The 23,978-nt window shown below is 54.2% G+C and overlaps 7 protein-coding genes across 7 annotated transcripts; 4 read left to right on the top strand and 3 right to left on the bottom strand.

Annotated features, from left to right (window-relative positions):
- Positions 1 to 628: 628 nt before the first annotated feature.
- Positions 629 to 1,855, bottom strand: Triagg1_1861 (uncharacterized protein; the record flags this gene model as incomplete). Its single annotated transcript, XM_062895978.1, has 2 exons — positions 629 to 1,038; positions 1,240 to 1,855. 2 exons carry the CDS (start codon positions 1,853 to 1,855, stop codon positions 629 to 631), a joined length of 1,026 nt encoding a protein of 341 aa, XP_062759400.1.
- A 342-nt stretch (positions 1,856 to 2,197) lies between these two features.
- Triagg1_1860 (uncharacterized protein) lies at positions 2,198 to 4,753 on the top strand (the record flags this gene model as incomplete). Its single annotated transcript, XM_062895977.1, has 1 exon — positions 2,198 to 4,753. One exon carries the CDS (start codon positions 2,198 to 2,200, stop codon positions 4,751 to 4,753), a length of 2,556 nt encoding a protein of 851 aa, XP_062759399.1.
- Positions 4,754 to 5,380: 627 nt separating this feature from the next.
- Triagg1_1859 (transcriptional regulator family: Fungal Specific TF) lies at positions 5,381 to 7,823 on the top strand (the record flags this gene model as incomplete). Its single annotated transcript, XM_062895975.1, has 3 exons — positions 5,381 to 7,068; positions 7,149 to 7,503; positions 7,797 to 7,823. The coding sequence occupies 3 exons, from the start codon at positions 5,381 to 5,383 to the stop codon at positions 7,821 to 7,823; spliced, it is 2,070 nt and encodes a 689-aa protein (XP_062759398.1).
- An 803-nt stretch (positions 7,824 to 8,626) lies between these two features.
- On the bottom strand, positions 8,627 to 10,826 carry Triagg1_1858 (transcriptional regulator family: Fungal Specific TF; the record flags this gene model as incomplete). The annotated part of the gene is made up of 3 exons (XM_062895974.1): positions 8,627 to 8,692; positions 8,764 to 10,025; positions 10,094 to 10,826. 3 exons carry the CDS (start codon positions 10,824 to 10,826, stop codon positions 8,627 to 8,629), a joined length of 2,061 nt encoding a protein of 686 aa, XP_062759397.1.
- A 1,473-nt stretch (positions 10,827 to 12,299) lies between these two features.
- Positions 12,300 to 14,870, top strand: Triagg1_1857 (uncharacterized protein; the record flags this gene model as incomplete). Its single annotated transcript, XM_062895973.1, has 9 exons — positions 12,300 to 12,467; positions 12,520 to 12,683; positions 12,870 to 12,934; positions 13,241 to 13,356; positions 13,442 to 13,575; positions 13,636 to 13,776; positions 14,038 to 14,179; positions 14,329 to 14,390; positions 14,459 to 14,870. 9 exons carry the CDS (start codon positions 12,300 to 12,302, stop codon positions 14,868 to 14,870), a joined length of 1,404 nt encoding a protein of 467 aa, XP_062759396.1.
- Positions 14,871 to 20,015: 5,145 nt separating this feature from the next.
- On the bottom strand, positions 20,016 to 21,887 carry Triagg1_1856 (uncharacterized protein; the record flags this gene model as incomplete). The annotated part of the gene is made up of 1 exon (XM_062895972.1): positions 20,016 to 21,887. The coding sequence occupies one exon, from the start codon at positions 21,885 to 21,887 to the stop codon at positions 20,016 to 20,018; it is 1,872 nt and encodes a 623-aa protein (XP_062759395.1).
- A 616-nt stretch (positions 21,888 to 22,503) lies between these two features.
- On the top strand, positions 22,504 to 23,348 carry Triagg1_1855 (uncharacterized protein; the record flags this gene model as incomplete). Its single annotated transcript, XM_062895971.1, has 3 exons — positions 22,504 to 22,707; positions 22,811 to 23,134; positions 23,199 to 23,348. The coding sequence occupies 3 exons, from the start codon at positions 22,504 to 22,506 to the stop codon at positions 23,346 to 23,348; spliced, it is 678 nt and encodes a 225-aa protein (XP_062759394.1).
- Between the last annotated feature and the right edge of the window lie 630 nt (positions 23,349 to 23,978).

Genomic DNA, 23,978 nt, shown 5'->3' with positions numbered 1-23,978 from the left:
TGTGTTTGAGCCCTTCTCATTCAACTTGAAACGCTCTTCTTCGCGTCACCAAACACGGCCATCCGCCTCTTCACAATCCTTCGCGACTTTCAATTCGCTATATTTTATCAACCATGTTCGGGTCCAGGGGCCGTGGAGGGCCCAGCCGGTCGACGCCGGCCAATGTCCAGTGCCAAAAATGCTTGAAACGAGATATGTACCAGCAACCTATTGTTTGATGAGGCTATGCGAACTAACATGCTTAGCACGGCATTATTCATATGAGTGCAAGTCATCCACGCAGGAACGGCCATATGTCTCTCGGCCCTCACGCTCACAGCAGCTTCGCAATCCTAAACTCGTCCCAAAGCTAACAAGTGATACCCCAAACCCCTTGGAGAATAAGTGAGCAGCATGCAAAACCGCTAGGACGGATCAAACAGCTAACACTATCGCAGGAAGGGCGTTGCGGATGAAGAGCTTGCCAAGATAGAGGCTGAGCGGGAACGGAAGCGAGAGCTTGAGGAGCGCGAGGATGAGCTGCTAGATGCGGGCTCCAGGCGCCGAAGATCAGTATCTTCGCATTCGGTATCAACCATCTCTACAGATGCCTCGAGAGACTCTCGCTCTCCACCGCCTAGGCGAAGAACTAGGTCTCCCACTCCTGACCGACGGGGACACAGCCCAGAGTTGGCAAGTGAGCGCAGCTACAGCCGAAGCCCGTCACCTCCACGACGAGAGCGGCGTTCGGCATCACGCGATAGCCCATCTCCTTCGCGTGAGAATCTTCCGCGAGGAGATAGAGGTCGCCGGGGACAGCCCTCTTATGGCCGGGAAGACGACGTTTCGCCCCCTCGGCAGCGCCAGCGTGACCAGGAGCCCGGGCGACGTCACGGCAGGCGGCGAAGCTGGTCAGGTTCACGATCGAGATCACCACAGCAAGTTGATCGGCCATATCGAAGGCGAGACGAAGACGGCCCCCAGCGTGGCGGTCGTCGCGGCGGGCGTGGTGGAGGGCAAGGAAGAGCACCGCCCAGAGAGGCGCCCCGAGAGCGAAGTCTCAGCCCCTTTAGCAAACGATTAGCACTGACTCAGTCTATGAATGCGGGTGGAAGATGATTGGGTATCTTAATTTGGCCAGATGTAAATATTAGCCGTAATGTCCAAATAAAAACAAAAAACTCCGACCCATGCGATAGTAGTAGCAAACATAACAGTAATTACATACAGTACCTCCAAATCCCAACCTCCTTCACAGACCCAATGCTTCCTCTTCCTCGCGTTCTCTTTGTTCCTCTTCTTGCTCCTCTTGTTCTCGAACCCTGAGTCCTTCCACAAGAGCGATGCCGTCAACGCCAGCAGCGTCTCCATCTAGGTTGCCGTTGCCTGCGTCTGCCGTCTTCTGAGCCGCCTTCTGAGCACCCAAAACCCGTTCTCGAACCAGCTTGGCGATTGCGTTATCCGTCCGCACATTCAACAGCTCCATCTTTTTGCCCAGATTCCGTTTCAGATCCCAATTTGGCTTCTTCGGCTGCAGTTTGAACAGGTCCAGGCCCTTGTCGTCTCGCGCCTCTTCCGCAGCTCGCTCCCTGACCTCGGCTTCGACCTCTGCAGCCTGCTCCTCCAACGTAGGTTTTTCTTGGGCGAGCGTCGGCGGCGCGTCGAATCCGAGCTTGGGGCCTCTTGTCTCGGGGTCATAGTTGCGGCCGGAAAGGTGCAGCTTCGCAACGTCAGGCGCTTCGGGTGGTGATGCCTCTCTGTCGCCTTCTGGAGTGGCGACTTCGTCAATGGGCTGTTTTCGTTTGAGATTTTTGAGCTTTGCCAGACGCGCTTTTCGCTCGTCGGAAGCGGCGCTGAGACTGTTGTGGGAATTCATCTCGCAGCGCTCTGGTGGTAACGCGCAGTGTGTCGATTTCAATGGATGTCAATTCAGCGACTTTCGCGATGTGGATGGAAAAGCGAATTCAAGCTTGGTGGGGCTGCGGTACCTAAAACACAGTGGAGGGACTCCGGTAAGCCGCTTGCACTCCGAGGGTTTTTAGCGGCGAGGGCATTTTCCATCAAACCGCTGCTAAAATAATTCTTTGCGACAGCCTCAATCTTAACCTCAACCTCAACCTCAACCAACCACTGCTGAGACCGTCAACCGGCAAGATTGAGACTCGCAGCAGTGCACCATGCAGACTGCTGGCCGTGTGTCGGCCACTGTTCCATTGCAATGCCAGCGGCACTCATGACCCGCGCCGGCTTCCTAAAATGCAGGTGCTCGACGGTATATGCGGCCGGTCTTCTTCGGCCGAGGATTCACTTCGCCGCCCGACCTTTGTTACGATCTCTCAGCTCTGTAGCGCATAACACATCGCAGAAATATGTCCCGTCTTATGAAAATGGCGTTTCAACTCGAAAAGCGGAATATCTTACCTCGCCCCTGAGTCTGCGAGAGTCCATTGACCCCATGGTGGCCGCTGATGGAGCAAACAGCCATGGCAATTTGGACGACTCTCGTTCGAGACATCATGTCGCCAGATCAGATGGAAACAACTTACACAAAAAGCAGCTGCCCTCGAGTCATCATAATCATCCCAGAAGAAAGTTGAAAGCAAAGTCACATTCTCCGAAACGACCTTCCTTTGTCAGAAAGAGGCGCTATACGATCACATACAACAGGCTGTACCGCTCTCCTGCGCAAGGAGCACAACCTACCAACCGATTCTCAGCCGTGGACAAGGCAGCTTCGAAACCAGATGAGCCATCACAAGAAGCTTCTCGAGAATTAAAGAACCTGCGAGAGATGCACTCGCAATGGGGCTACGTTCGGCATCGACATCCTGATTCTCAACGGCAATCTGCCCGTAAAGACTTTACATTTTGGAAGACCAAATTCTTCCAAGTTTCCAGACCAGATAAGCCGGAAGACCCAAAGCTACCATACCCATGGCGCGATAATGCGAAGTGGCTCTTTGAGCTCAATGGTGTTCGTAACATGCATCAGGCTTGGAAAGCCCTCGAGATTGAAGACTGCCGCAAACAGTGGCCTTTGATTATGCTTTCGACGCTGGATCGTTGCCCCGACAAGGCACACATGGTGTTGGAAGCTACCTTGGATCCTTTGCCACCAGGGTATGCCATTAACGACGTGCTCCTCTTTGTTGCACAGCGTCTGCGCCTAAGCAGCATCAGAAACGTGCGTGAGCGGACCCTTAGAGCGGAAGAAGTGCTGGAATTGGTGGCGAAAATTCTAGAGGACGCGCCTACGGGACATGTGCCCCTTGGGCAACGGACAGCCGGTCTCCTTGCACGCGAACTACCAAGTGAACAAGCAAACGAACTGTATAGCTTGCTGCAGGGGGCCAACATTAAGCTGCACCCAAACACGTTGCTACAGTTTGCGGGCAAATTGGCCAGCGACATGGCACATAAAGACACGGCGTTTGCGATTCTCAAGGGACTCGCCGACAGCGGGATAGATCTCAATGCGCCCAGTCCGTCCAGCGCGATTACTACGCTGCTACATTGCCGAATAGCCCACGGTGGTTCGTCAGAGAGCAACTCATCCTTCTCGGCCAAGGATACTCTGGAGTATTTCATGGACAGGGGTTTCGTACCCAATGTCATCAATGCAACTGCCTTCCTCGACTCTTTATGCCAACAGGGAGAAGTTGAAGAGGCTATACGGCTGGCATTATTGTTTTCCGAGTCTGGCGTCCAGCTAGATACCAAAGCCTGGTCCACCATTTTCAGGGGTGCCAAGGGGAGCCTCAGAGTAGAGAACGTGGCGAAGAGTTTTGATGTTGCGAAAGCGGCCAATGCGCCCTACGTGGATGTGCTTAACAATGCCCTCCATGCCGTGTTTTACTTTGCAGAGATGGAATCCCGCGTGAAGAGATGCGCTGTACCTTGGGTCTATCCCTTGTTTGGTCCGATGCTGCGAGCATATGCAAAAAAGTTTGAGTTGGAGCCACTACAGTGGTGGCTGCCCGACTCCTTACCCCTGATGCTAACACAGACGACGGGCAACGACGGGGAGAAGTTTGACAGCAATGACCCGCGCAGGTGGGACTTTCTGGAAACCATCGTTCCTCTCGCCGAGAAGTCCTTTTCCGCGCAAAGTAATCGGCCGAAGCTACAGCCTAATACAACGACGATAGCCATCATGCTAAGAGCCTATGTCAAGACACTGCAGAACCCATATGACCTTATGGCTTTTTATGCATTCTTCAAGGCTCGCCTTGAAGAGCAAGGCGGAAAAGACGGCTTCGCCACTCAGCTGATCGATGACCAGGGCAGCCTTATCCACGATACTATCATCATGGCCATGACGGAAAGACGAGGGCTATCACGGCCTGCGCTACAGATTTTTGGAGACATGCTGAAAGACCACTTGCAAAGAAATGCGACAGAGGGCACGGAGAGAAGCGCCGCAGCTCCAGTCCATCCACCCCCGGGCCTGTGTACATTCAGTATCCTTGTGCGCGGCCTATTCAACAGTGGCGATCGGATTTTGGCTGAGCAAGTGATTCATGTTATGAAGGAGCAAGGTGTTGAGCCAAACCTTGTGACGTGGAACACTCTTACGAAGGGGTATGCGGCAATGCAGAACATCAACAAGACAGTGTCTACCTTGCAGGATATGGAGGCAGCGGGCTTCAAGCCTGATCTATTTACTTTCAAGGCGTTTGGGAAGCTGAGGAACCAGGGGCGGGCACTAGAGATGATGGAAGGCATCATCGACGTGAATAGACAAAAGATTGCGGGCGAGGATCTGTATGAATAATTCGGGCGTGGATTTGTACACTTTGGCATATTATCTCGGCGCTACTTGGGATTCTTTTCTTCCTTTACTATTATAACGGCGAAATGATATGATACCATGGAGTAGGGAGGGGAGCTTTATAGCACATCTCTGGCATTGGCGGCTATGAACAGATAGAATAGAGCACTCTCATCCATTGAATAGAAAACAAGATTTGAGAGGGGATTTAATGTCAATCTAGTCTTCCAAGTAGAATTACTTCTTTTTTTCTTCTTCTTGTGGGTGCGATGATTAGGTTGTGGCCACATTTAGGGGTTAAAGAGCAAAGACCAGCCAAAGTCCATCGTTCAGATTTTCGGACTTAGGACTTACTTCGACTCATTATATCCTCCCTCTCACTCTGATGGCCGAGTCGCCAAGTCTTGATACTGAAAGATTCTTGTCTTCAAGTGAGCTAAATCGCTCTTCATTATTATTCTCAATAATTCTCAATTCATAAATGCCGCCTACAACATTTTAGCATCTTTGAGCCCATCGCCAACACCATCGCCTGCACCGTAGCCGAGGCATCATCATCAACCTCATGCAACGGGCATCTCATACAACTCACCCAGTTCAACAACAAACCTCACAATCTCACAGCCCCTGATGCCCGACCCCAGCCTCTCGCAATTCACCTCCGTCTTCCGTGCCTCGGACGCCCACCGCGTCAAGCGCTGCCGCCAAACCGTCTCCTGCACGGCCTGCCAGCGCCGCAAGTCCCGATGCGACCGCCAGCACCCGTGCGGCGCCTGCGAGAAGCGCGGCAGCAGCGAGGCCTGCTCGTACGGCTCGGCAGCGTCGTCATCGTCGGTATATGATAAAGTCGCAGGGAGCAGCAGCAGCAGGCGGGATGTTCAGATGAAGCTCAGCCAGCTGGAGCAGATGGTGAGGGGGCTGGCGGAGAAGAAGGCGGATGGCGAGAGGCGGAGAGAGGGCAGCGACAGGGATGAACAGCCGGAGACGAGCTACCACGGGGCGACGTCGTGGACGGCGTTGGTCGAGAGTATTCGCGATATCCAGGACATTCTGGTGGCCGATCAGGACGCCGGGGAGCCGGAGGAGGCGGCCGAGCCGGAGGTTCTGCTGGGAGACGTGCCGCCCATCACGATCAAGGAGGTCACGGAGAGCTTGCCATCGCGGCACGACGCCGACAAGCTCATCATGACCTACTTCAAGGCCAGGTTCACGGCCGTCTGCATCGTCCACACGCATCAGTTCAAGCGCCGCTACGACGCCTTCTGGGCGAATCCCTCGTCGGCCAGCTTCCTCTGGATCAGCATCATGTTCTCCATCCTCAGCATCGGCACCATGATTGCCAACACCAAAAACCCAACAGACACCTCGTCTCCGTCGTCGTCGTCGGCGGCGGCGGCGCCAAACTCGCGCTTCTACATGGTCAAGGCCGCGCAGTGCCTCGTCGCCGGCCAGTACCTCAAGGGCAAGCGCTTCTCCGTCGAGGCCCTCCTGATGCACGCCCACTCGCGCAACGTCCAGAAGATGGACTCGGACTCCTCGCTGTGGTCGCTCTACGGCATGGCCGCGCGCCTGGCGCAGAAGCAGGGCTACCACCGCGACGCGGCCAAGATGCCCGGCGGCAGAGCCATGACGCCGTTCGACGCCGAGATGCGCCGCAGGTGCTGGTTCCTGATCCAATCGTCGGACCTGCTCTTCTCCTTTCAAAACGGCATGCCGCCCATCATCACGCAGGAAAGCTGCGACGTCGGCTACCCTACCAACCTCACCGATGACGACTTCGACGAGAATTGCGTCTCCTTGCCCGAGCCCCGTCCTCCCACAGACCCTCTCCCCATCCTCGCCCACATCACAAAGTCCAAGCTCTGCTTCGTCATGCGTCGCGTTGTGCGCCATGTCCTTGCCGTGGCTCCGGCCCTTTACGGCGAGACGATTGCTCTCGACCGGGAGTTGCGAGAGTGGCACGAATCTGTGCCGGCGTGCCTGCGAATCCGCACCATTCGCAACACGGCCTTTACCGATGCCAACTATACCATAATGCACCGGCTCATGCTCGAGCTCATGTACCTCAAGAGCCTGTGTATACTACATCGGCCTTACCTCACAACGCACAAGCACGATGCCGAGTACAATGCCTCGAGGCGGGTCTGCAGGGAGTCTGCGCTCATGATACTGGAGATACAGGCGGAGCTTGACATGGAGACTGCTTCAGGAGGGAGGATGTACGAGGATAGGTTCATGGTTTCCAATCTGACGCTTCATCATTTCCTGCTCGCGGCAATGATCATCTGCCTAGATCTCAGCGAGTCCACCGACATAAAGTAAGTGAAATCTCAGCCCCCTAAAGTGCCAACGTAAACACACACACGCACACACACGCACACACTGACACCTTCTCCAGCTCGGAAGAAAGGCTCAAACGCATAACCACCCTCCGCACCGCCTATTCCATCTGGTCCGCCCGCAGCACCACCTCCGCCGACGCCCTCCACGCCTCCAGAGTCCTCCACGCCATCCTCATTCGCATCGACTCCCCCAGCGCCACCACCTCCTCCACAAATTCCGGGCCCATGATGAGCACACCCAGCTCTTCTCTTCTACAAAATCACGACGGTGTTCCTACAATGTCAGACGACTCAATGCATCAAATCATGTCTGGCACGTACGCAGCGGACGACGCGCTGTTTGGTAACGACATGGGCCTTGCTATGCCTGGATTCGAGGACATGTTTTCCAATATTGACACGTTTGATTGGGTATGTCAAACCCCTTACCTCCCCCTTTTTTTCGTTTAGCTTTCCCCCTCCTGGGTTTTGTATTGACGGCCAGCCTTTAGAGCTCCCTCGACCAATACATCCAATCGTCCGATTCCAGACAATGGAAACAGTTCTTTTCCGATACGAGCTTATAGACTTTCTTTCCCCTTTTCCCTCCTACCTCATCATATCCTTCAATTGAGGGTCGTGTCAAAGAAGACAATTAAGAAAAAGCACCTCGTAAGTGAAAGAGAGGACAAGACGCCGAGAGCTATAAATCTACGTCTATTTAGATTGTCACTGACCAGCTACGGTATTAATGATAGTCTCGATACCCATGTTACGACATAGTCAAGACAAACGCAGACTCGGCGTATCATGTGGATACTCTCTAAAACGAATATTCACGCAACTGTCGCTCTCAGCTAGCAAAAAAAAAGAAACAAGCTTTGCCATTCATTGCATTTGATAAGAGGAATGTATATCTGATTGGTCTCATTCTAATCCAGACGCTGTGCTCAATGAAAACAAAAGAAAACAAACACAAATCATCATAGGCAAGCTTCACACAAAACAACTAGCAAAAAAAAGAAGACGAAAAGAAAAAGAAACGTCTCACAGCCTGTCCAAACGGACCACCAGTCACATTATTCATGCTCCAAAGTACAAACTTATTCGTGCCCCTCGTAGCTCGAGGACAAACACAACAAAAAGAAAAAGAAAAAAGAAAAGGCCATCGCTAAACAAAATTCCGACACACTCTTCCCATCGCATCCCTCAGCCGAGGAGCCCGTCTGTTCAAATCCGCCAGAGCCAAGCCCAGCCCAGCTATCCCGTCCCGAATGAGTTTGCCTCTCCCAAATTCCCATTTCCGCCCACGTGTCCCGCGAGGTACCACGATCGTTTCATTAAACGTCAACGCCGACTCAAACTTTTTGCTTTCTTATACCTGTAAAACGACGAGAGAGAAAATAAAGAGTATAGCAATGAAAATAAAGGAGCTGAAAAGGGAAAACAATAAAACATCTCGATTACACACACAAGTTTTCATTATGCGCGCACGCTTGGGTATCACAACGTTAGATGCAAAAGCATGCGCCTCAAGGAAAGCAGAAAACTGAGATTAAGAGGCAATGCCGCGAAGGACGCGTGCAGGATTCCCGGCCACAATAGTGAAGGGAGGTACATCCTGCAGAACAGCATGTCGTTAGCGATGACATTGTCCGTTTTACACCAGGGGGCGGAGCAGCATAAACATACCTTGGTGACAATAGATCCAGCTCCTACGGTGCTTCCCTTGCCAATGGTCCGGCCAGGCAAGATTATGGCACCGCCACCAATCCAGCAATCTTGCTCTATGACAATGGGTCTGCCAAACTGCGGACCCTGTCCTCCTTGGCGTTTCTTAGGGTCAATGGGAAGGGAGGCAGTGAAGATGCTAACGTTGGGCCCGAGTACGCAGTTGTCCCCGATCCTGACCTCGCAGACATCGTTGATGGTGCAGTTTCGCCCAATGACGACGTCGTTGCCAATGGAAATGTTGTAGCCATAATCGCACACAAAGGGGGTTTCAACAGCAACATGGCGACCGACCCGGCCAACATTGGTAACCGGAGACGCCTCGGTGGGAGACACACGGACAGGATCTCGAGGTTGTAGAATCTCGAGGAAGAGGCGGGCTCGTTCCTCGGGAGATACACCGTTGGTCGGAGGTGTCGTGAGGTTGTTGAATCTCCAGCAGGCAGCAGCGCATCGCTCTCGCTCGAGGCAGAGCTCCTTATCGAACGGGTAAAAGTGCCTTCCTGAAAGCATCTCCTCCTTTTGGGTCCGTCGAAGAGGAAATTGTGAGTGCGAGAGTGCTAGCTGCGCAGCCATCTGTGCATTTGAGGTTGCAGGTGGCTGGGGTCGAGGCGTCGGGCTGTTTGTCCTCGTGGGATGCAGGATGTTGATTTGCGGCAACTGGTTGCCTGGATGGGGGGTTTCAGGCTCGGTTCGGCTCAGGTCGTGCAGCGGAGGCACCCGCTGATACTCCTTTGCCATCCTCTCCCCAAACGGCGGCGGTTGCGTGTTTGCACTTACGGGCGTGGGGAAGACGTTGGCGGGAGTGTAGGGCAGAGCAGAAAGCTTGTTGTCGGGACTCGTCACGGACGCACTTGGTATGGTCGATGCCGTTGGACGGTCGTCGTCCGAGATGATGACTGGCCGGCTCTGTGGAGGGTCTATCCGGAGAGGCTGGCCGCGGTAATGGGATACGGACTCTCGTTTCACAGGCTGGGGTCCGTAGGGGGCGGGCACTGGTCCCGGCCCGGGCACCGAGGCTGGCTGCGGAGGCGGCTGCGATTGGGGTTGCGGGTGAGGCTGCGGGTGAGGCTGCGGCATGCCATACGCACCAGGGGGCACGTAGCTGGGGTCTTTGGATTCGAGTGGCACCGCCGCGGCCTTGCTGTCTGGCTTTTGCCAGCCTGGCCCCCTCTGTGGCGGATAGCCAGCACATACGAAGGCACCACGAATGCAGTTACTGCCTGTTGGCGTTGTAAGAATAAGGAAGGGGCGGAGGGGGTTAAAAGGCGCCTCTATGGCAGAAACTTACACTCAGGCTTCTGTTCATCACACTTCTTCTTTCTCCTCCGGCAGGTTAGGCACCCAGTTTTTGTGCGGTTACTGAAATTTCGCTTCCGCTTCTTCGGATCATGCTGGAGCATCGAGTCTCCTCTATGGTCGGTATACGAACCACCGTAAAGAGACATCGATCGATCATCGCCATCAGGGCTTGTGCCGCCGTAATCGCTGTGGTCCATCTGTCCGGTAGCTCGCCTCAAAGCTTCCCCAATCTGCTCCTCCGAGTTGCTCTGTGTCGAAATTGCCGAGTTCTGCTGCGTCTCATAGGGATTTCTCTCATCCCGAGATTGATGCGAGTACCACAACTCCTTGTCGCGGTCCCTCTGCTCATCGCCATAGGGTCGATAGTCTCTCTGTGGGGTTCCATAGTGATCGCGGGCGTCGTGTGGTGGAGCCGTTGCGGTTTCTGGGGTGCGCTCTTGTACTGAAGCTTCTCTCCGGATATCGACGGATCCAGAACGCTTACGCTTATGTGATCCTTCGATTTCCGGATAGGTTGCGACATGTATAGTCCTCTCTACACTTTGAGGAGTCCAGGATTCTCTTTGAGACGTCGTTGGTGGTGCTTCGGGGGCTGCCGATACCGATGCGGTTGCTGCTGAACCGGCGAGACGATCTTCTGGTCCAGAGCTTTTATCTCCCGGCGCCGCCGGAGACTCTGTCAGCTTTGATGAAGCGCCATTGAGAGCAGTGAAGGTAGACATGTTGGATGAAAGCGCCAGTAGCAGTATAGCCGTCGACGCCCATACAACACACAAACACAAAAGAAAAGCCGAAGTGTGGAATTTCAACCAATGCAAAGCTGAGAAACCGAGTGTTAGAGAAGGGGTTTCTTTTGGCTCTGAGCACAGTGTGCTTGTCCAATATTAGTGGGTGTGAGGAAAGCTGTTAACTTTTCGCTTCAACAAAGTGAGTTCCAAAGAAAAGACGCCTTTAGAGGATTGAGTCTTGGAAATCACGATTGCTGTGCTACTTAGAGTTCCGAGCTGTGAGCTCTACCAAAAGCTGCGCAGGTGAGCCTGGGGCAAGTAGATCCGGTAGATCCAAGCAGGCACCGCTATGCAGCGAAATTCACACTCCCACCAAGCGAAACAAGAAAAAAAAAGACCAAGGCGCGCGGCAGAGAATCTCAAACCTGCAGAAACCCTCGCCGGAAAAAAAAATAAGCCAAGGCTCGTTGCTGTGGCCGCGGCAAAGTGAGTGCGGAGCTGACTGTGGCCGACGCAGGTGAGAGCGCGAGCGCGCAAACGAGTGAGTGAGCGAGCGAATCAGGGCCGGCTGCAGTTCAATGCGGCTTGATGGACCCTTTGGAAGCCCTTTGGACGCCCTTTGGATGCTCGTCGGGAATTCGATGGTGCAGAGCGACGGCCGAGTTGCGCAAGCCGTTTGACGGGCCCGAGTCCAAAGAGTTTTGCTGCGTGCAGTTGTCGAGGAGCCGGAGTGGGAGGTGAGAGAAGGGTGTCGAGGCGGAAGTGCTGGGGGCCTGGCCGAAGTTTCTAAGTCGCGCTTGGGGGGCTTAGGTAGCTTTTTTTTTTTTTTTTACACGCGCGATTATGCTGCGCCTGCTAGTGAAGGGGGGGTGGCCAGTTGAGCGGCGGACCTGGAGGCGTGTACCTGTACTCCGGGAATGGGGAACTTGACAACGATTTGGCCGTGCAATTCTCGTACCGGATCGTACACCAACGGTTGAAGAGTCGAGCGTGGGATGGCGTCTGTCTGCTTGTAAGAATCTATCGCCAGCGACAGATGGCAGCAAGTCGTCGGGATTCAAGCAGCGCGGCGTACAGACGCTGAGGAATCCGAAATAGCCAACAAGGCGCAGGTAGGCAACCACAGGTCAGGTAATGCACCACAAGCACCGAATGCCCTCCGAGAGGAAGCAGAGGAGAGGACGGGGAAGTGGAGGGGAGAGGAGAGGAGAGGAGAGAGGAGGAGTAGAAAGGCTTGTCGATCAATTCCAGGGACACAGAGGCAACGTGGGCTGAGAGGGGGAAGCTATGGAGATATGGTTGTTGAACTGGTGGTGCTTCGAGGCCAGGCGAGAAACACACAGGATGCACGTTCGCAAAAGAGACCCGGAAATGTACCGAAATGCACCTAGGCCTAGGCAAAGCGGCTCTTTTGACGCCTGTACGAAGGACTGTTCGTACAGGTACACGGAGTGACAGAATGCCAACATGGGCAAGCCAGGCCAGGCACCGTCCAAGTGCGTGCATCCAAGGCACGGGGTTGGTCGCCGACGGGGCATCAAAAGGACGCACATGATGGGGCCTCGCCGTGGATTACTGCCATGGCCTGGGGAACGGCCAGATGGGACGGGCATGCCACCAGTTGTCGAGCAGCCCGTACGAAGCAAGCGTTTTGCGGTCGATCGCTCAACCCAGCCATTGCCTCCAGGTCCAGCGCCACCCCCCTCCTCCCGCGTTCGACGGACAGGCACCGTACGAGCGCTCGCACACAAAGCACACACAGTCCGGCGAATGGAGAAGGCGTCACAGCCAATACTTGGCCCTTGGCAGCGTGGGAGCTAATAGGCGGCGCTTCTCGCTGGACCCAACCGAGTGCGCCAACGCCTCTCCCAGAGCGACAATCGCCCGTTGCATGTAGCAGCGCTGCTAGTCCAAACCCAGCAACCTTGAACCTAGCTCCCTGGTACCTGGCTGCCATCGCATGTGGCAATTCGCCAGAGCGCCAGGGCCTCAGCCCAAAGCCACATCACTGCTGAGCTGCTAAATTGCGTGGTACAGGTGCGGTGCGCCTGTGCTTGGGACAGTGCAGAAGCGTGTGCGTGCATGCGCGCGAAGGCGCAAGTGTGAGTGGGTGCCCTCAGGAGCCCTCCATGGGGGAGGGTGTGATGCGATGGCCAGTCCCAGTGTAAGACAAAGACAAAGCCAGCGAGGCGGATATGCGATCCCAGAGGCGGCAGTTTTCGGTTACGCTCACGGAGGTCCAACAAGGGAGCGGTGTTCCGCGATGGAGGGGGGCGTGCTCCAGATTGTCTCTTGGAAACCATGATACTGTATGAGTGCATTCACACACACACAGACGAACACAAATCACCCAAAGGCGTCCAGCTTGATCGCCGTCTGAATGCTCGTCTGAATGCTCGTACGGATAGCGCTCGCCCGTGGCTCAGCTTGCCCCATCAACAGCGTCATCACGGAGCAGAGGCGTCTTGGGCTTGGGCGCAACATCGAGTCTGAACTGCTCGCACCGAAAGAAAGCTGGCAGCGGGTAGCAAGGGGGTCTAGCCGTGACATGTCCGGTGGTTTGGCCTGGCCTGGCCTCTCTCTCCCCCACTCTGTGCTAAGCTTTGCAGCAAGTTCTGGCGAGATTTGAGCGCCAGTGTCGTTTCGCAACGAGCACGATTCGCCCCGGGGTGGAGATGGGTGTGACCGCAGTAAGCGGTGTTGCCGCGGCTCCGCTCTCTCGGTTACCACAGACTACTGAGGAGTGAGCGCAGCGCGCGGAACCTGGACGGCGCAAGTTCTCTTGTTGAGCCCGTCTTCCAAGCCGCCTGGCCCGTCTTCTAGCGTTCTTTTCGTTCGACTCGAGAGCGCCGGGGAGCGATTGGGATGATGCCGCCGCTATGTGTTCCTGCTTTGCGCAAGTGCTCGTACAGTCAGCCCACGCACCAGGAATGACCGAATGCTTGTACGTACGAGATATGGAATCTGCTGCACCATTGGCGCTCCCGTCGAACCGTGGATGAAGTGCTTTGGACGGGGGTTGTGCTGAGTCTAGGTAGGGCAAAGCATTGGATGGGGGAAATCTGCTGAGCAAGGGCTCGAAATACCTGTATCCTCGACGTTATACCTAGCAGCTACCTTAGGTAATACCAGTAATACTCATCTGCGCTACTATTGCCGCGATCAAGGTTAGTTAGTACCTGGTAAGTACTACCTACTAAAGCAGTGGCATCCGTAATGCTAAAGTTGGCATGGACGCCGTAGTGCCAACAGCGTCAGGAAAGAACGGTCCCGAGCCCGTTCGAACATCGCCGTGGGCTCCTTCCCACCCCAACAGGCCAACAGAGGACGAAGTTTTTTCCACTCTGGTACCTTGCAAACCACCACGCACTCTCTCATACTCACTACACACTACACACTATCAGCCTTTCTGAGCCAACTTGTTTCCATCATCCATCCATCTCCTCTCATCGTTCATCATTCTTCATCCCGCTTCGAAATACTACTATACCAGTAGATCCAGTCTTGCCTCCGGGACCAGGCCGACAAGGGATCGGGTTGGATACGCTCCATAGGTAGGTACGCTCCATACACTTTGCCTCTGCTTCTCATGCATCATCGCCGTTCGTCCCCTGCTCGGGTCCCAGGCCTGTCGCTGCTGCGCCCATCTCAATCCCTTCCCACGGAGCGCTGTTCCACCTTTGCGCCCAACCGATCCGGGTGCCATCCCAAGGGGTGCCACCCTCCCAAAGGCGAGCCGCGGCCGCCATCGTCGCCAAGTCTCCATTCCAACCAGCACGACCCGTTCTCGAGACCCTGATGCGGAAACGCGCGGCGTCCGCCTACGCCTGCATGGCCAATCCACCAGCTCCAGGCGCCACCAATTATCACAGGGCTTTCCCCGTCTATCCCGCCAGTCGCCGGCCACAAATGCGAGCAGCTATCCGCGTGCACGCGGCCTACACCCGATCCAAAGGGCACATATGGCCGTCACCTGTGCTTGCAGCATCCAAGCAGATCGGTCCATGGACGACTATGTCCGAGAAATCGGCGGAATAGAAGGGCGTCTCGTCTCGAGACCATCGTACAACACTCGGGCTCTGGCTCCTTGGTACACGGCACCTGTGGATGATGGTCACACCGGCTCGCCTGTCAGAGCCAGCCTGTTCGGCCTTGCTAGAGCACTCGCACCTGTCGCCGGTGTATACGGAGTACCGGGATCGTGAAATGGCATCTGATCCCAGATCTTGCCTGCTTCTGTCATCGAAGTGGGACAAGAACCCTAACAGACGCCTTATGAGTACGAGTGGACAGGGTTTGCGGGTAAGTTGATAGGCTCATCATCACCAGAACCTGCCTGCACTTGCGTGCTCTCTAATAGCGGTCCGCCACAAACGTCAGCTTGCTTACCAGTTACAGGCACTCCGTACCTGTGCAATTACCACTTCAGGCAAGGCTCACCAAGGAGCAAGACGTGATAACCTGCCTTTGGCTATCTGCGTGTGAAGGCGCGAGATTGATAATTCAACTAATACTGTACAATGCTTGCCGGAATGGCGGCTCGACAAGTCCAATATCCAGCTCGGCCATGCCCAGTTTCGTGGGCAGGGGCCAGAACTGCCTCGACGACGTGCCACAAGGGCGTCGGCTGTTGTCCGACCCTGAGGGCCAATAGGAACTCTGGTACCAGGGAGTGGTCGTCAAGCAACTTGGCTGATTAACGCCGCGTTTAGCACCGTCTCGTATCGCCGCCGCCGCCCGCGGCTGTGTCAGGCCACGTACGCCCGACGGCATTACCTCTTCACCCGCTGGATGTGCACCACTGTTCCACTAGCGCTAGCCTTCGCTTCTGCTTCGGCGCCCTCCAGCGACTCTGGCACGGTTGAGCCCAGCCTGGGATGCTCCCAGCGTCTCATTACAGACGGGGCGCGCTACAGCTGCCTACTGCTATAAGGCTCGAAGAAAATCCCGAGGCATCAAGCCACTGATCAGATCTACGTCGGATTGATAGAGCGCCTCGCGCGAATTCCTCGAGAATCGTGCCCGAGGTTTGTCTTGGCTGTCTTCCATGCCAAGAGCAGACCCGGCTTACACAGTCACCCAAAGTGCTTTATGTTGAAGAGTCGCCCAGAATGGAGCACAGTGCCTGCCGGCCATCAGGCATATATATAGCTCCTCGTCGCATCAATCGATTGATTGCCCACGCTGTTGAACGCTGGCACGGCTAGCCCAAAGGATTGCTTGGCCGTGAAGACTAGTACAGTTTGCGCAGCACGCCACACCAATCCTTTGAGGGTCGACATTGGGCTCGTGGTAACACATGGCTGAACACGGCATGTAATCGAAGTTTGGCCAGACAATTCGTGGCTTGTTTCGGCTTGAAACGCCTGCCTGCGAAGATGCTGAGATATCACACCGCCGGAAGGGCCTGGGCGGGAAAAGGATGCCAAGATAACCGCTGAAGCATACCCACTCGGCGGCTACATGTTAGCTGCACTGTTTGAATTTTGGTGAATTTTGGGCAATTGCGTTGTGGCCGGGCTAGCTACTAATCTGCAATGTTTCCTTCGCAACCTCCTGCTCTAGCGTGCCGAAGGATCAGGGTCGTCACAGAGATATGTTCCGTTCTCGTGGCTAGAGGCCCACTCGCCATCCCAGGTTGACGTTTAGTTTACGAGTACCGATCTCAAGGTCGCCGATGCTGATGCTTAACGCCGGTCACTCTGGCCAGGACGGATTCAACGATTTTGGAAAGCTCCTTTGCCAGCGGTCTCGTTCGAGGAGTCAACTCCCCCACTGTCTCTATTCACCTAGAGGTCCTGAAGTAAGATATGCAGTAAGGGCAACTGAGTCACCAGGTGCCATTGTGTATCCGGTCTGGTCTAGCTAGAGCACGAGTACCCATGATGTATGCAAGTACGGCAAGGTGCCGATCTTGCCAATGCCGGGCAACGAATCTACATCTAACAGACAGCGCAGGCGACACAGCAATCACATCAATGCTGAATCCGTGAACGAAGTGACACAATGCTCCTTTAGAATACAAGGGTGGTGACGGCGTCGTCACACCGTGTAATGTGTAATATGTTACAAACCCCAATCAGATTACTTGGGCATCGAAAAGCCGTGGGCAAACAGGGGAGCAGCCAAGCCGGCAGGCACCTCTTCGCAAAGGACATTGGGATATATCGCCGATGGCATTACCACACCTCTATCTCCCCATGAGCCAGGTAGCACCACCACTGTGACGAAGTAGGTACTTTGTCATCACCACATCACGGCCTGAAAGATCCCGACAGGGTTCTTTCAGCTCCGATCCAACAACTGGCCAAGACGTCAGGCTTACGATTTTACACCCGGATGGGATAAGACGCCTAAGGGAAGGAAGATGTTGCTAGTGTAATACTAGAACTGGCAGAAGCGTTGGTACGAGAGGGACAAGCAAACAAGCAAGCAAGCAAGCGGAGCTGCTGCATACGGTATGGATTCATGCGTGAGTTCAGTTGTCTGTTCTGTTCGTTTACCAAGTCCCAGGCACGGCGGCATGCGGGATAAGACGCATATCCTGGCAGCCATGTGCCCAGTGTCGAGAACCAAAAGGCGAGGCTCCGTTGGTGCCGGCTCGGTATGAAGAGAGGGGGATGAAAGCATCAAAGCCATGGAGTGCTCTTAGAGGCAACAACACTTGCTATACTCGAACTCATTCTTTGCGACGGACTGCCTTAGCGGCGAGCTGTTGGATCGAGGTGAGTCCAGCCTGGTGCCTGTAATTTGCTCTCCCAGCAGTGCTGGACAGTGGAAGCCGCAGAACTACTAAACAATAGACGAGTTGAGGCCCCAAAAAAGAAACAGTGGGGATTGGGGGGCGTGTGCGGTTGGTTGAAGATTGCAGCCGTTGGCCTGTGCGTGTCTCTGCTTTAGCGAGGCTAAAATTAAGTTGCAAGCGCGCAGCGGACAAGGGAGGCGCCGGGCCGGAAAATCGTTTCTTCACACGCAAGACAAGATGAAGACAAAGAAAATGCGATTCCCTATACTTTTACGGTTGTGCGCCGACATCAACACCGATGCTCTCCCCACAGCGTCTGATTCGTATGTGCGAGTACTCTGCAAGCTGCTGGACCCGGACCCGGAACTGGACATGGACCCTTGCTTCAATCAGGAAACCACTGCCGAAAGCGTGTACTGGTAGCGCCGCCCCAGGGCCATCGGACGAGCCAGGGACGGAGCACCGGGACCAGAATTTAGCATCTTACTTGGGTGACGCTGACTCAGGTATTAGTCCGGGTAACTGGTATCCAGGAAATCACGTCAAGCTCATCAGATGAGGAGATTCAAACGGAACAGGCTCTACCTATTACGTACCTTACCTACAACGAACCATTGAAGTCTTTTTCGATGACGAACCACCCACCTGCAGCAATAAGCACATATTCAAGATGCCCCGTGCACAAACATCATAGTCAGCCAAGCCAAATCCACCGCCAATCACAGCACGTCATCTTACCGCTTCTCATCCTCTCTCCAACATACGCAGCAACAAACATCCAGACATTCAAGGCCCAAAAATAGCACCAGTCGACAAGGTTCATCGGATCAAACATCACTTCCAATCCCATTGGCATGGCAACTACAGTACATCAAAAATCAACTAATCTTCAACTTAAGCTTCAAAAATCTATCTATGTATATTTTCCTCCTCTCCTCTCTCCTCTCTCCACCCCCACACACGTCCGGCCAATGGTTTCCCTCGAAATAGCCGCTCAGCTAATCGTAAGCGCTCGCGAATAGGACCGGCAGCTTCTTCTAGAACGATTCTTTTTTTCTCTTTCAGCGCTTCCAATCTTCGGGAGCCTTTCAACAATATTTTTTTTCATCCCCCCCCAGTCGTTTTCAAATTGCACAAGGTAACACTCTCTTTTTGCTATTTTTATCGCTCATGCTCATGCAAGGCATCGTTCTTGGGACCTTGCATGTTGCCGCCCCTCCCAAATCACCCCCATCACTCCCCCTTCCCGCCAACAACAACAACAACAACCATCGAGGTTTGCTCCTTACCCGCCCATCCCATGAACCATTTGTCGTGATGGAGACGCCGGGCATGTCTTCCTTTCTCCACCTCTCCCATGTTGAGGAGAAACCACTCGGCATATGCCAGTAGCGGCTCTTTCATCCGCTTCTATTTCTGTCTTTTGCCGCCAAACAAAGTCCCACCTTGCTTCATGCATCGCGAGAATCCCCCCTGACTGGATGGACTGGTGGTTCCTGATTCCCCCATTCCGTGCTCGCGGTACCGCCGTGATTCTTGATGCATCGTACAGTACACGCCCCCCTCCATCTCTTCTTGTTTCCCCCTCCCCCCCAGAACCCCCCTCCAGATGCTAGTTCGTGAAAAGCCCAGATATAGCCATCTCGATCTTTTATTCCACGCGAGATCAGAGGGATGTGTTATTTTTAGACATGTTGTTGCTATATTAAGCTGTAGCCTCAATGCAGGTGTCTAAAAGTAGCATGAGCTTTAATGAGACATCATGCATGAACCCGTCAACGACAGCTCTCGTCTCCTCCTCTGGCTCTTTTCTAAGCCACTCGCTCCCCTCCGCTCCAATCAATCCCCCGTATCCTACCTACATGTGCTCTGGAGAATAAAGCTGTTTCATGCGGAACCCCCCCTCCCTTGTTCATCCCGTTTCTTGCTTATACGCCAGTAGATACCGCTGTTTGCGAATAGCTTCCCCTGATGAGCACGCGCCCGCGAATACGTCACCATACGTTGAGAAACCTGCATGCTCCTCCCGCATCTCACGACCGGCTCTGCGACCATGGCGCTTCTTTAGTACGTCGAAAGGGGGGCAAACACCAACACCCCATCAGAATCTGTTTCCAGAGCAGAAGCGCTTTAACACAGTAGTCGTTTGTTTCACGGATTCATCTTTCATCTTGCACAAGCGCTGTGAACAACCATGCCATCACATCGGCAGCAGCTAAAATCTTGCAGATAACGATTCTCCTGCCGCGCTACGTAGAGCGTTTGTCCGGAGTTGGTGGCACGCCACAATCTAAGATGATCTCACTTTCGGGGCTCTGCCTATTCATCCCCACAAACAGGGTTCTATCTCCCTGTCATTTTGACGGAACAAGATGTTGGGAAGTTGGGCGCGTAGGGGTAAAGTACCGGTACACAAGAGGTACTCAGCATCATCATCATCATTTCTTCTGCCTCTTTAAACTCTTGTCGCTCACGGCGCTCAACACACTGGCGCTTCGCTTGCGTGTGGCAACACCGCTGTCCTGACGACCGTCTTTCCCTTCGTCCGCGTTATCGTCGTCCTGTTCCACGGATGGCTGGGCGGCTGCTTCGTCAGAGGGTGCTGCATCCTCATCTTGCTCCTTTTCATCATCCTCGGGGTGAGTTGCAGCACCGTCTTCATCATTGTCTTTTGAGGGCTCATCCGCCTCCGCCGATTCGTCTTTGGCATCCTCATCATCGTCAGCAGACTTTTCGGCGTCTTGATTACCCAGGGCCTTTTCCCGCTCCGCTTTCTTGGCGAGTTCGAGCTTAATCTCCGCGTCAATCTTGTCTGTAATCTTGCGAGCATCGAGAAGGCTATTCACAGATGCCAAGAGCTGTTCGAATGCATGCGTTGTCGCCGCCGTAGGCATGGCCAGCTTGGCAGGAACATCCAGTTCGTTGAGGGTGTTGGTGATACGCAACTGCTGCTGGTTGGATTTGTGAGAAAACAGCTTGTTGATCTTTTCCGTCCGGAATGTAGGGCCGGAGCCCAGGCGATCATGATGCGTGACACCGTAGATAATCTCCTCGTGCTCGGTAAGTTTCTTGCGCTCTTGCAGCTGTTGTTGTTGCGATTGCTGCTGTTGAGCCTGTTGTTGAGCCTGCTGCTGTTGGATTTGCTGCTGTGATTGAGACTGTGACTTCTTGTGTGCAGAGGACGCCGCCGTTGACGCACCCGACTCCCGCGGTCCGGAAGAAGCTGCAGCGCTATCACGTCTTCCGTTCTCTGGAGCCGCCTGCTGCGGCGTGGGCTGTCCTGAGGGTGTGGGCACTTCAGCACCCATAATAGACTTTCTTTTCTTGGACTTATCGGCAGTCATCAAGTTTTGTAGCAATGTCTGTAAACCAGCCGATGACTTGAAAGTGTTGATATCTTGCTCCGCGTGGGGATAGTCCAGGCGGTTGTACAGCTCCCTCCGTTCTTCGTTGAACCTGTCACTTCGAGCCAAGATTCGCTTAATCTCCAGTAGTAGCGATTCTTCCTCGCGCGCCTCTTCGCGGGACCTCCCAAAGGAATTCAGGGCAAAATCCTTGCGCAGCTTCTCCTGTTGTGGGTTGAAGTGCGCCATCAGCTCATGCAGCGCAAATTCGGGCTGTGTCATGTATTGGACTGGCTTCTGGACGGCCATCATTCTGGATGCCACTTCGTAATATCTCGCCTTGAGGTCCTCCATCGACCGAGACCGTGTAGCTGGCACGATGGCCTTACTCTCGTCACCATCGGCGTCGGCCTCCCCATTCGTAGCCGGAGGGCTCCATTCGTAGCGATCCCATATAAGGGGCCACCTGATGTCAAAGTCTCGCACCAACTCCATCAAGTAGTCAGTCTCTTCCTTGGACCAGTCGGGATTCTCCAGGACTTGATGATACTGGTCCTCGTTGTACTGAGGCACAGAGACCTGAACATTGTACTTTGCATACAAGGAATCTTCGACGCCCTCAGCCTCGGGCACATTGCCATCCCCCGCCGCCGACGAGGACTGCTTCCCTTCTTCGGCCCTCCTCCAGTGCCTCAGCACCAGGCTTTCGTCTTTCCTCCCAGAATTCGCAAACTGCCGCAGCTCCCATCGCGCGGCCGGCTTCCGACTAGCAAACCGGCGCTTCTTGAACTGCGTGACCTCGGGAACAATGGCGATGGGGTTGTCGCCGCCCAGGTTGTGCACCTCGCGCGCGAGACCCTTGAGATTGGGGCGCGGGGCGGTGATTTTCGCCTTCTTGGAGGGGCGAGGGCCGGCGGCGGCGCCATCGGGGAGGTTGAGCACGTCGCGAACGTCGGAGGATGTCATCGTGGTAGAGATTTATCGGCAGCTTTTGCGGAGAAGAGTTTGGAGGAAGGGATTTATGCCGTCATCGCTTTGTTTCCCTCCAAGCCCGCGAGCAAATAAACAGAGTTTCGATCGGAAGTGGATGCTTTATCGGTTGGTTCGATTAATAGCGATAAGACGCAGCCGGATGCAGATGCAGCGATGATTGAAAGAAATAAGAAATCATCAAAACGAGTCGGAATGAATAGTGCAAGGCTGATGATTTGCAGCAAAGCCTCAAAGTCTGGAAAAGCGCGTTTGGGCAAGTCGAGTGCACGTGACCCGCGCCGGTGCTTACAGACCCCTGGATTTTTTGAACGTGGCAGCTTCGCCGAAGGAGGGACGAAGTTCAAGTGACCGACCAAAGGGAGACGCTCAACTCGCCAATTGCGCTGTCTTTTTTTTTTTTTTTCTCTCCTTGCACGACCAGGCGAAAACGGGCCTCAATTGCTGGGATTGTGCCGTTTTACTATTGCACGAAGAACCGCAAGTTTCCATCGCGGAGATTCGGTGCAAAAAGACAAGCTTTACCCGCCCGCCGGTTTACAACACATCACCACAGCACGGCAGCTCTCCTCACGAAACAACAAACGACAAGATGAGATCCCTCTTCTCTCTGGCCACCTTTGTGGCTGCGGCGCAGGCTCTGTACTTCTTCATCGACGGCGGCACCCCCAAGTGCTTCTACGAAGAGCTTCCCAAGGACACTCTGGTCGTGGGCCACTACTCTGCCTCGGAATGGGACGACCGGGCGAACCAGTGGCAGGAACACCAAGGCATCAGCATCTACATCACCGTCGATGTATGTAAACACACACACACACATATATATATATCCTCCCTCCCCTTTTTTCTCCGTCAATTGTTATCCGGGGGAAAGTGAATTTTGGATTGCTAATACACAGCAACGAAAACAACAACAGGAAATCTTCGACAACAACCACCGTGTCGTCTCCCAGCGAGGCACCTCCTCCGGCCGCTTCACCTTCTCCGCCGCCGACGCCGGCGACCACAAGATCTGCTTCATGCCCTCGTCCAGCAGCGGCCGCGCCGGCTGGCTCTCCATGGCCAACTACAACGGCGGCATCAAGCTGCGCCTCGACATGGTCATTGGCGAGACCAACCAGATCGAGAGCGACGACAAGGAGAAGCTCCAGGACATCACCACCCGCGTCAAGGACCTCAATGCCAGGCTCAACGACATTCGCAGGGAGCAGGTTTTCCAAAGAGTCAGTACTGCCCATCTTTCTTTCATGCTGGTTAGATGCTTACACACAACTTTCCCATCTATAGGAACGAGAAGCCGAGTTTAGAGACCAGTCCGAATCGACTAACGCCCGCGTCGTCCGCTGGATCATCATCCAACTCGTCGTCCTCGGCGCCACCTGCGCATGGCAACTTTCACATCTACGCTCATTCTTCATCAAGCAGAAGCTTACTTGAGAAGGATATACAACTAGAAGCGACAAATAAAGCTAGGAAGGGAAGAGAAGGTCTAGCTTACTTACCGGTCTTTTCGGGGAGGGTTAACTCTTTTATCAAAAGCAACATGGCGTGATTCAAGAAGAGAAAAAAATGATCGAAATACGATGAACAAACCCGTCATTTCGTTCCACATCTAAACCGTCAAAGCCTCTCTCGATCAAAGGACACATCAGGTGTGCGATGAAAGGGCTGTGACGTCTGTCCAATTTACTTAATGTATGAGGCGTAGCGTAGTACGGCAAATTGAAAGAAATGAAAAATGTTTGATATAGTAATTATTCCAGTTGATTTTTTTTTAATAAATTTTCATAAGTTTTGCTGCATCCTCACACACTTTTTTCGGACAATCCTAATTCCATTACAAGGTATACCGATGAATAACTCCCTACCTAATGACGGATCCCAAACTCTCAAAAGACATCTTCTCTCCGTACAAAGCTCGCCAATTTCAGAACTGTCAACACGCAAAATGCTGCTACTACCTCGACCTCGTCTCTCTATACACATCCATGCCCAGCTCGTCACTCGGGGGGGGGGGGGGGGGGGGGGGGGGGGGGGGGGGGGGGGGGGGGGGGGGGGGGGGGGGGG

The sequence above is a fragment of the Trichoderma aggressivum genome, assembly GCF_033847375.1.
Source record: "Trichoderma aggressivum f. europaeum strain CBS 100526 chromosome Unknown scaffold_004, whole genome shotgun sequence".
NCBI classification, from domain to species: domain Eukaryota; kingdom Fungi; phylum Ascomycota; class Sordariomycetes; order Hypocreales; family Hypocreaceae; genus Trichoderma; species Trichoderma aggressivum.
Note: the sequence above shows the minus strand (reverse complement) of the source record. Positions and strands in the feature narration are given on the sequence as shown.